At 41.1% G+C, this 12,106-nt stretch overlaps 1 protein-coding gene across 5 annotated transcripts in view; it reads left to right on the top strand.

Moving 5' to 3' along the window:
* OSBPL5 (oxysterol binding protein like 5) overlaps window positions 1-12,106 on the top strand; it is a 176,818-nt gene that overhangs the window by 113,789 nt on the left and 50,923 nt on the right. For 4 of the 5 annotated variants that reach the window (XM_051804005.1, XM_051804008.1, XM_051804006.1 and 1 more), the window contains exons 2-4: window positions 519-675; window positions 6,603-6,676; window positions 7,724-7,786. In XM_051804005.1, the coding sequence (XP_051659965.1) occupies window positions 519-675; window positions 6,603-6,676; window positions 7,724-7,786 (294 nt within the window). The remainder of the gene's footprint in view (window positions 1-518; window positions 676-6,602; window positions 6,677-7,723; window positions 7,787-12,106) is intronic. The other variant, XM_051804009.1, reaches the window with a different exon arrangement.

Here is a 12,106-nt window from a genome sequence, read left to right as displayed (position 1 = left end):
TTGGAAATTAGAGCAGGAGTAACACTGGCATGATCTCTGCTTGCTGCTCTCGGCAGCCAGGGCAGCTGGTCTTCCTCCACACAGCTCAGATTAATGTTGATTTTTGTGGAAATGGTGTAACTCTGCTGACAGCAGTGGAGTTGCATTTATGAAACAGACTCCAAGACCATTAAAAAAAAAAAGTGAATTTTATGGACTGTGCACTGGAGGGACCCAGTAAGTAGCTATTATCCTAATAGATCTCTGTAGGTAGGAGGATGTTATACTGCCTGGATTCACCAAGGAGCAGTGTCCTGCTCCCTACAGTTTGCAGATACCGAGAGTCAGCAAATCAGTAATTGTAGCTTCAAACTAATATCACTTTCTTTTTTTTCCCTGCATAGCCTTCTGGGACTCTGTAAAAAGATCTGGTGCACTACATAGAATTAGTTGGCTTTGAAGCAGCAGAGTCATCTAGGTGTGAAACTTCGATTTCCCATGTCATAAAATGAACTGTCATTTCTATCTTTCTTTTTCAGAAAACCCCCACAGCTCATGCCATGAAGGAGGAGAACTTTCTTCGTCGCAGGTTCTCCCTCTGTCCGGCATCATCCACTCCTCAGAAGGTCGATCCTCGCAAGCTGACGCGCAATCTGTTCTTCGGGGCCGACAATGACATCTACCCACTCAGCCCAGGTTGGTTTCTGGTGTGTCAGTGCAGAAAGTAGTTGTGTCTCGGGTGCTTGACTGCAAGGAGATAATTTAGCATGCTGCTGAGAATGTGAGAGAAGCTACTGCAACACAGACGTTACTGGATCCCAGATAGCGCTGCTTCCCTGATGCTGTTGTTTATCATTGCTGTGGCATTAAGTGGGAATGGAGGGCATCAGATGTGGGGTTTGTAACTGTTCAAACACTGCATGGCCTCACGTTTAAAAAATGGCTAATGTTTTCAGGTGCTTCCACTTCGAGGCGTTTGATGTGTTTCACCCTAAGCATTGGACTCATTTAAGATTTACTGGCTCTGTTTGCAGACATTTAATGGCAGATTTCCCTGTTCAGATTTAGAACCTAGGATAAATATTACAACAACAGAGTTTCTGTAGTTAATGTTCTGTAAATACCTACAAACACTACAAGTACCAGGAATCTTGACAGGTTGCAATGAATGGCAGACTGGTTTAGCATTCTCTTTTGCTTTGAATTTCCTAACACCCCTCTTGAAGGAAAAAGAGCTCATTTTATTGTTTCAGTGTTTTTTGCTCACAATAAACATTCAAGTCTTTCCTTGATTGCAGTCTGCAGACAATGCTTCTGTTCCAGTCTATAAACAAGTACTTCAGGGGGCAGTCACAAGTTGTAGAGCTGTCATCTGCAGCTGCCATGTCAGTGCTAAATAGTCAAACCTCACAGCACCTTCGTGAGGTCTCAAAACACTGATATCTAGAGAGAGAACATAGCATCTGTCAAAAGGTTTCAGTGTTCATATAAATGTAACACCCAACAGAGTCTCTGGGCTTTTCAAATGTAGAGCAAAACAAGGTCTGGATTTCCTGAGCTAATTGTCTTTAAGTGCAAATGTTTCAAGGGCCTCTGATTTTGCAGGTATTTTTGTTTGTGAGTGTCTGCTTCAAGGCAGTGGGAAGCCTATTTTCAGCAGTGCTGACTAATCCTGGCTGTCACTGAGGCCCCTGGAAGCTTCAACAACCTTTTGGTTAATCAAATTGAAAACAATTTGAAATGGGACACCTAAAATCTCATACATTTCAAACCTGGAGGGACTTCTGAAGCACTAGCTGCCCATAAGCACAGTCTGTACAAATGTGTGGCAAGTAAACAGCTCACTTCTGCTGTCCTTGGGAGCTGAAGGACTGATTTTCCAGGCTGTAGTCGCTTCCCCTTGCTTCGAGGAGATGGAGAACCATAGCTTACAGTTTGCCCATTCTTCAGTTCTTACCAGAATTTTCAATGCTAAAAAAGTTACTGACTTCCTCACAGTGGTATTTCTGTGGTGTAATCTTTCAGAAACCAGGGCAAGTTGAGGGTTTTAGTCTGGAGGAGGTGACTGGAAGAGTTTGTTTCTTCCTCAGCTTCCCCCATCACCTTGTTTCTCCTGGATCCCTCCTGGCAGCCAGACCAAACAGCCTTTGCTGGGCTTAGCAGAACAAGTGCCTTGAACCATGCAGGAGCTTCTGTTCTGCTGCACAGTTCTCCCAGGTAACCTCCAGCGTTGTTGTCAGTGAGGGCAGTAGCCCTCAGAACTGCAAAGGAAGAGCACAGGGCAAAGGATTTGTAAAGGAGAGAATATCTCTTTTAAAGAAACAGAAGTTATACTGCTTCAGCAAGGGAATTTCTTGCAGGGAGCCTGGGGTTTTGTCTATCCTTACACTTCTTCTACTCCTTTCGTTTCTTTCCCTGTCCCCATGGAGCTGCAGTCTCTTTGTTGTCCTCATATTTCCTGTAAGAAGTAGCTGTCACTCTTCACGTTCAGTTGCCATTTACTCTGGTGGGCTCTCCTTTCACTCCTTTGCTGCTGCTTCCGCCTTGTTTTCCTCTGAGCCTGTGTGCTTCCCTCCACCTTCTCCCATCCCTCTGAAGGATGCTGCTATCACCATAGATAGCAGCAAGCCCGAGGTCTATGTCCATAAGCTGCATCCAATATTTCTCTGTTCTCTGTTTTTCTGTGTTCTTGAGGCTTTTTCAGTGGTCTGTGTTTTGCTGCCTGACCCCAGCAGATTTTCTTTGTGTGAGTGCTGGGCTGACTGTGTTGAGTGGGTGCAGTGGGCAGCAAAGCCCAGTGATTTCCTGCCAGGAATTTAGTGGCTGGAACTGCAGGTCTCACAGCACCATCATCTAGAATTCACCCTCCAACAATAAAGGTGTGCAAGTAAATACTTCAGTGAGTAGGGAGTGACAGACTTTACACCTCAAGCAAGCTACACTATAGAGATTCAGTTTGGCAAGAGGATTTTTTCTCTTGAAGGAAATATATGGGAAATGCAGAGGGCACTGTCTGAAATAACACTTTGGACTTTTTGCCTCTTGCTTGCATATGAAAGTGCTAATGGTTCTCGTAACTGAAAAAAAAATGGAGTAAGATATTTTCTTTTTATGGGAAGTTCACAAACTAGAGAGACATGAATTCTTGTTCCTTGTTCATGTTTGTCTTTCACTTTGCCAGGAGGAGAGAGAACCTTTCTCTATTTTCTATTTCAGAGAATAGGAAATTTATTGGGTGAGTAGCTAAAAGAATTCTTAGAGAATCTCTCTTTTTGACTAGGCTGCAAGATCACACAGTCTTTAAATAAAAATTTAGCCCAGCTTACCTGCATCCTGAAAGATGTACTTTTATGAATATGGGAATTTTACTGTGAAAGATACACAGAACTACATTTCAGTCAAGGTGTTGCCATTGGGCCATGTGGCTGATATTTACAGCAGAAACAGGTTTTATTGACAATAATTTCACGTATCAGAGCTTGTATTTCCTCTTGTTGATCAGTCATGCTTACTGTATCATTGTTTATAAAGGGTAAAGGCAAATGCACTTGTAGGATTGATGCCCAGCAGAAAGCCAAAGAAAAGGAATGGTTACTTTCCTGGAAAGGAACTAAATATTTATTTTTCCTGTTCATGAGAGTAATGGATAAAAAGAAGGTATCAGTAATTCTACTCTCTAGCCACAACACTGGAATGTTGGCAGTTTTCTTCACAATGTGGTGAAGGCTGTTTCTGTAAGCACCACTGATTCCTTTCCCAAAACCTTTTTTGTTATTTGGTGCAAAATTTTTGGGTTCCTTTGTGGAGGAACCTTCTTTGCTGCCCTGGTAGCAACCAGCACTTTAAGTTGAGAGAGATTCAGCTCTATTTCTGTGGTGTGCATTGTGTTTTCTTAATCAGGGAGATAAGAACTTTAGCTTCTATAGCCAGTTAATATTTAGTTTCTTGTATGTTTTTAAGTGGTTTCCTATTTATTTTCTTGAGACAGCTGTATCTGTTGTGCTCTGGGTGGGTCTCTCGCTTTTGGACTTTCTGTGCACTTAACTATGTGTGGGGTTTTTTGACAAACTTCCACATCATTTCAATGAAATTTGCTTTCCAAACAATGACTGGCTCTCTCCTTCTGCATGGCTGCAGCGAATTTGCTTGGGACTGGCAGCAAAGATAGCACTCCTCTGAAAAACAACCTTTCCCTCACAATTCCCAATAGACTTAATGAGTTTGGTGTAAGAAACTAATATATGTTGTTTCTTAAACATACCTTATGAAGCCTTATAAATGATACGGTAAGAATGAACAGTTGCATGTCCCATTTTTTTCCATAATGCTCTGTGAGCAGGATGATCCATAACCTCAGGAACAGTGAAAATCTCATTGTTCAGGTGCAAATCCTTTTACCTGCATTACTGAGAGAAGGCAGAAATGTCTCACGTTCAGGCTTTTTGTATGGATAAAAGCTTGGAGTTAAGCTTTCTTTAAGAAATGAGACATAATAAAGAATGGATGTGAATTCTGTTATGCTAATAGACACCATTCCCTCGGAGCAGGCAGCAGCTGATTCCCATTAACTTTACTTGAACTTTTAGACCATATGTTACTTTCCCATACATGAGCAGAAAAAACTCTTCATGGGAAACAACTGCAGCAACTACATGGCTTTGTGAGTTTTTTCCAATCTCCTCTGTCAAGGAGGGTGGGGGCCTATAAAGAGGCAAACACCATCAGAGAAAGAAAAAAATACGGAAATGCAGGTTCTAATCCATACACAGCAGAGCTTATGGCCATCCCACTTGTCATGGTAGCACAAAGGGACTGTCAAATCTCTGGCCACTGAGGATATTTTGGGGATTTTCTCCTGCCCACGAACATTAAGTTTCTGAGTGTATTATTTAGGGCTCGGTGTTTCCAGGGGAGGAGTGACAGCAAAGAAACTAGGTTGGGATATGGGTACCCTGTTGTTGCACCACCTTTCTGTGTGTCTGCATAGGTCTTTCCTCCGCTTCACTTACCCATGTGAGCAGCGCAGGTGCCACTGCTCTTCTCCCAGGCTTCCTGCGTCAGCACGGCTGTGTGCACGTGGCACAGTGCAGCACTGGGCTACGGGGTGAGAAACACCTCTGAACCCCCACCCCAGCCCTTGTCACTATGTGGAAAGTTGGTCAGTTGTCCCACAAAGTCTTTTCTCACATTTAAGAGTTGATAACCCCAACTGCCTGTTAGTGCCTGGATGAAGGGCACGGCTTTGTCCTGTCTCTTTAGTGGCAGAACCCTGTAGCACAGTTGCAGTTCTGGTTATAATAGGACATGCTTGTTCTCTCCTGTGTGCTGTGATGGAAGTGCAGGGCATGGCCATGAGGATATTTATTTTTCAGTGAGCTTCTTGTGACTGGCTTTTCTAACAGTGTTTGGCTTCTTAAAAGGCTGCTCTGATAATTCCGGGAGAAATTATGGCTTCTGACACATCTGTGACAACTTCTGTGGTCTTCGAGAGAAGGAGGATTTTCCCTTTCTGGTTTTGCATTATGTGGTGTTTGTTTCCAAGGCTGGCCCACACAATGTTAGAAACGTTTTCAACAGTTCCCATGTCTGCAGTGTGCTACAAATGTATTATATTTCACTGTCTCAGTGGTTCTTTTCTGCATCTCATATTCTGAAACCCTGATTGCCAATGATCTTGAGAAGAAAACTACATTGCAATTGATTAACAATGACTATCTTGGTACTTAAAAATCTAGTCTCATCAATCAGAGACTATTTTTTGCTTTTTTCCTTAATAAAAGCTCTGTGCTTTCTTTTACTGTAAGGACATGATTACAGTTGGCAAAAAAACAGGATTTATCATAGCATTTTATTGCTTGGACTAGCACTGCACATACTCATGCCAGTGTATAACGTATGCAAGCTTAGGATATATGAATAGTGGGAATATATCTCTACAATGCTTGGAAAATGCCACAGAGTTCATAAATACTACTTATAAATTGTAAATCTTTCTTATTTTAACAAATAACTTGATCAGAAGACATCGATCTTCTGCAAGTTGTGTTTAATTTTGTTTTACTAATTATGCCTAGATGCTGTTCTGTCTTCTGTAACATTTTGTGATAATGGTTATTATTTGTCCAACAAAACATGCTATCAAGTGCATCTGTATGTAGTTGCCAGATACTGACCAAGGAGGATTGAATAGCTGCTTATGAACTGAGTTGCATTTATTATTTGCTCTGAATGAGGCATGGGGTATGTAAGAAAAGAACAGACTGCGGTAATGTAATTAAAGACTGCATCATAATGGAGACACAGAAGGGAGCTGATTAAGGATGCATAAGCAATCTTATTTCTGGGTTTTTTTCCAACCTTCATATGCTGGAATTTTCAACCATCGTGTTGGTTTACCACTGTACTTTGAGACCTAACTTTTGAGTATCTTGTTGCATGGCCCAAGCATGTGGATCCAGGCTATTTCAAGCTCTGCAAGATCCCTCTCTGTGATTGTGGTGTGGCTGCTCTTTCTCATGACAACTTCCCTTGTGTGATGTTAGCAGCAGTCCTTTCTAAAGCCATGGCGAGCCACGGTTTTGCACAGAATTTCTCTGGTTTTGAATTACATTTTTTTGTTGCAGGAAAAGAGGTGGAAGGAAATAGCCCATCAGCACTGAAGGATGAGACACCACAGACTCCAAACTCGATTAGCAAGGTACTCTGGGATAGGGATCCATTCCCTGTCTTGCTTTCATTTCTTCTCAGGCTGTTATTAATCATTCTTACTCTCTTGTTTTTAAGTCATTGAGAAAGCCTCTCCCTCTGTTCCTGCAGGAACTATGTGGGCATGTTTTGAGAGAAAGAAAATGAGTGTTTTTGCATGGTTGGGATGACAAAGAAGTCTACACTTTCCTCTGACTTGATTGCACCTACCGCAGAAGAACCCTGTTTAATTGGGCCTCGTTTGGCAGTGTAATTAGATATGAATAATTATGGTTGAAAGGTTGATTTTGTCAGCAGAGGTGTCTCCTGCTGTTCCTGATCAGCAAGTCATCATGAACCTTAATTGTTTTGGAAGAGAAAACTGTAGTATTTAGTGTAGTGCATAGCATCTGAAACTGTGAATCGAGATCCTGGGAGAGAACTTTGGGAAGTAGTGAAACAGGAGGGGAACACAAACTAACCAATATTTCCTGAACACAACTTTTCCATCCAGCCTGTTACAGGGAGATAAAACTGGATCTAAAGCCTCTGAGTCTTGGTGTTCAAAACCTGCCTCTACATCAAGAGTTATGGAGTGCTTGGGTTTGATTTCCTGTGGAGATGGAATCAATCTTATAAATTAGATCTGGCTTTGAGATTCATGTACAGGCTTTTTTGGCTGCAGATCCCTAACATGTTTCTGGAGGGTAACTAAAAACAGAAGCAAGACCAGTTAATAAATTTTTAACTACATTTATTGAACTACGAAGCTGTAAAATGCAAGTGACACCAGCTGAAATGAAAATATAGCATGAGAGAAACAGCTGCAGACAAGTGATTTCTTATTAGACATGAAAATAGTTTCTGCATCTTCCAGTACATTTGTCTACACTCGCCTGGAGCTTGCAGGTTGTTCTCCTGGGATGCCCTGGCAGAGGTCAGCACAGGGAGATGGTGATGAGAGGAGCTCTGGGAGTATGGAACAAGGACTCGTGTACATGTCCTCTGCTATTGCGGGAACCTGGCAAGCTGCAAACCAACCTTGGCTTTACTTTTTCAGGCAGGTTCCTCTAGGAAGATCAGCCTCCCACTTATCCTGGCAGTGGAGAAGCCCAAGGACCAGGTAACTGCATCCAGGGCTGCTTTAAAGCTAGATGTTTTGCACGCCTTACAAGGAGTGTCATTGAATTTTGTAATGACTTAGGAATGTAAAGAAAGACTTTTTCTGGACAGGACAACTCAGAGCAGTGAAATGCTGTCCAAAAGGGAGTTTGATTTCTGAGATGCAGGATGAATCCAAGAGTAGGAATGTATTTATGAGAGTTTTCTAGGTTGAGAGCATGGCTTAGCTGTGTTTTCCCAGCCTCTGGGCCTGCCTTGCTACTTAGTCTCCACAGGTGTGTTTTTGAAAGGAGAAGCACCCATGGAAAATTTGGGTACCCACCTAGATTTCTGCCATGCTTTGTGTGCACTGGAGAGCTGTTGGTGGGTCTCTCTTTGGTGGTGTCAAGAGTAATTGTTAAGAAGAGTTAAGAGAAAATGCACAACAGTAAACAACTGCATCAGATTTGTGATTCAAAATAAGTGGGGGTCTGGACATGAACTTTGCTTTCACTAACCTAAGCCTTTGGTTTTACAATAGTCAGAATTGCTCTGAAACATTAGTGGACTAAAAACAGATATGAGAATACCGAAACACCAAACTTCAACTTGCTTACTCGTTTACAATGTTGCAATTGCTTTGGCTACTGAATGGGCCAGGGCTAGGTGTTTCTTTCCTGCCCAAATGTTCTGCTTAGACACATCATGTCTGATTTGGAGACCTTCTGCCTCACTGAACCTGTACTGTAGCATTTTTCATTCTCACTTCACTCTGCTTCACCTTGCTGTTATATACACTACCTTGCTCTTCTCCAGCCATGTAACTTGTCTTCTGTCAAGCTTTGCAACATCAGTGACAGTAGGGGGTCCCTTACTGTGAAATGACTTGTACCTTAAAAGTTTAGGCAAACTGGTAGTCAGTTTGCTTAATATGTAATTTTTCACATCCACTCAGCTATAATGCTCTAAAATGAAACTTTACTGTCAGATGTGCAGAACTGCAAGCAGAGATCGGTCACACTCAGTTTAAAAATAAATAGTGATTCCACCTACTTGAATCAAAGGGAAGAGTGTGTGGTAATTGGGTCATGTTTAGATTCCTGATAGCAGGGGGGGAATAATTCTTAGAAACCGAACCGTAGGATGTGCAGGTTTAATTAACGGATTCAGAAGTAAATGTTGTAGGTAACAGATCCGTGCCATGAATACTTGCCCTTCTTTTGGCACAGTGGATATAACAAACCTTGTTGGAAATCAATGTTCTTTCAGCAGCGCTATTTTGATGTACCACACCACATTGACTCTTCACTCAGTAATGAGAAGGAAAGGAAAACCAGTCGAGTGATTCAATCCCTGCACTGGGGCTTAGGTAACCTCAAATTCCCAACTCTGCCTTGGATTCCCTGCACTTCCTAGGGCATATTAATTGTTTTTTTGTTTCACATCTTCATCAGTAAGGTGGAAACAGCTTTGCATTTTGTTCACTCAGGCCATATCCACATGGTGGAACAGGCTGCAGGTTTCCAAGGTTAGCAGAGAGAATATATTATAAAAACCCTATAAATGTCTGTGAACTTGTGACCTGTGCAGCCACGTGACTGCAACCACAGAGCCCTGTGCTCACAGGTGGACTGCTCTCTTATGTCCGAGGTGTGAACACGTCCCAGTTGTCATATCATATCAGTACAGACAGTCAAATATTTGATGCTGGAATATTTGCTTTCAGCATGTTTGTGTGGTTCTTAGCACTTATATATATTTCTGATTTCAGTTGTGGCTTCTCACCCCGTATTTTATTAAAACAAATTTAAGGCACAGTTCAGCTACATATTACATTGCTAACTTTCCTGCAGCATATTTTCTCCTACTTAATTTTTTAAGCCGAGTTTCTTTTATGTCCTTTACCAAGGGGAAAAAATTATTATCTTATTTATTTCAGATTGTTTCTCATAATAGTTTCTCTCTTTTTTAGAGCCCTTTAGCATTGTTTTCTGGGACCAGTACTCATAGTTGGGTGTAAAAGTATAACCAAGCCTCAAGCTCATCAGGCAGACAGGTAGTACAGTTAGCACACACCTGATAATGACAGGAAACTCCTTTCTCTCATTTTGTGACTCATTCAGCACTGTCAGAGTCCTATAAGGCACCTTTTATTACAGTATGCAGTGCCACATTCTTTTTCTTCCTTTCCTGTGCTTACCTATTAATTCTACTGGATGGAGGGCAGCTGGAGTCTCTTGGTATGATGCAGGGCCCACAAAGAATTGAGGTGTATTTTAAGGGATAGTGAGAATAATCTTGAAGCTGGATCTCAGTGGTACTTCACTTTTCCAGTCCCTTGCTAATGCCACAGTGAAGTCTATAAAGCTGTAGGAGTGTGGCTGCTGCGTGCACAGTTATATGATGTATGTGAGGGTAATGCGTTGTGAATGAGTTTTTCTACATGCCTGAATTGTTCAGGCCTTTATTGTGTGATTTGTAATCTGAAATATGAATCTCACTGACTGTTAGAAATTTATTTCAGACAAAAGTAGTTTGAAACAGCTCATACCGATCATTTGAGATTTAAACTGCAGTTCCCATGCTGTCTCTAATTTACTCTTCTAGATCTATGAATCATGCTCCTAACCTCTGAGGTAACTCAAGACATGGTTACATTTGGGACCACCATAAAAGATCATTTACAAATGTGGCAACCTGCAAGGGTACCGTTCCCTCTGTTCTCCCTTAGCCAGCAAACCAAGAAATCAGTTGTCAGACAGATACAGTTTTGCAGGGATCACCTTTTAGATATTCAGGAGTGAAACATCCCCTGTGTGTGTTGAGCATGGCTTTGTAGGAGAATCTAGTGCTTCCAGGTGGTGTTATGCTCAACTGGACCCTTGCTGGCTTTTCATTACCATACTTCATGCTCTCAGTGTTACGGATGGAATTATTTTGCAGCTAGTTGTCTCTATCAAGACTTACACTCAGTTCCTGTGCCCTGGCTTGATGTACCTTGTTTCTTCAATTCCACTATGTGCAGTACTTTAGGGTAATCACTGTTGTCCACAGGGGACTTTGCAGCTGATTTAAAATGAGCAGAGATGTAACCTGGAATATCCTGGAAAAATCACATGGAGAAGGGATGGGGTTTTGCACTGAGAAGTAGGGATGCTCCATGTTTTCTAACTTGTGTTGGTGCACACAAGCTCTGACACTCCCAGATGCCTCACAGAGGTGAATTTAGACAGCAGTAACTGTTTGCAGAAAAGAAGTCTCAAAGTTGATAGTTTTGGGTAGGCCACAAGCAGTCCTATCATGTCCTTGGGTTATGTGATCATGATTCCTTGTTCTGGTGTTTCTGATGGAGAAGATGAGAGTAAATGGAGGTGCTGAAATTGAAATGATTTACTAAACAATTTAGCAAAACTTACATTAAACCACAGGTCCAGTTGTTTTTCATTGCTTACTTTCTTTGTTTAAGCTCAGCCTAGGAACAAAAGATGTGCCTAAAGCTGAAGGGGAAAGCAAAACTTTGCTTCAACTTTCTGTGTGGCACTGTATCTGTAATATATCAAACAGCATTTTTCTCAGTGTACACCTTCCTATCTCAGCTCAGATGTTCTATAAATATTCTGAACTTGTAGAATGATCTTCCCAAGCAGGGCACATCTAAATGATCAAATAGAAATCCTATGAGGTCTGTGACTTGTTCTTTATTTACTATAATTCAATGCAGTGGAACAAAGTGTTTAACTAAGCAATAGTATAACTTGATATTTGGAGTTGCTTGGATAGCTGAATTTCACCAGTGACTCTCCCCAGATGTTGCTGTCATGTCAACTGTTTATTTGTTCAGGCTTCTCAGTTTGTGCTAATCATTGTGCTATTTCAGAGTTGTAAACACAGTTGCCATATCTTTGTAACATTGTTGAAATAAGAGGGATTTTTGTGTTTTTATTTTTTTTTATTTCAGACTGGAAAGTTTTAGGTGAAGATTATTCAACTTCCTATAAAACGGCATATCAATTGAAGGGTAATCTTTCCTAATGCAAAGCTTGTTTGCCAGTAAGAATTGTTTCACTGATTCTACTGTGCTTTGGATGAGCTGTTAATTCACAACAACAGTAAAAAGTTTTTTAAAAAAACTGCCTATAATAAATTGAAACCAAAATTGCTTAAATTTGGTTGAAATATATGTGAATATTCACATCAGTAACAAGGAGTTTCTCACTTCTAATGAAGGTAATAAATGCAGCTTTTCCATAGTTTTTATACTATGTCAGGAACTTTTGTTTGATTTTTTTTTTTTTTATTTTTTGTGTGATCAAGTTTTTTAGTGATTATATGTGGAAAAGAT

This window comes from Manacus candei, unplaced genomic scaffold, assembly GCF_025592945.1.
Source record: "Manacus candei isolate 608988 ecotype Guabito, Panama unplaced genomic scaffold, ASM2559294v1 h1tg000060l, whole genome shotgun sequence".
Lineage (NCBI taxonomy): Eukaryota > Metazoa > Chordata > Aves > Passeriformes > Pipridae > Manacus > Manacus candei.
The sequence above is the reverse complement of the archived record's forward strand: the minus strand, read 5'-3'. Positions and strand labels throughout refer to the sequence as shown.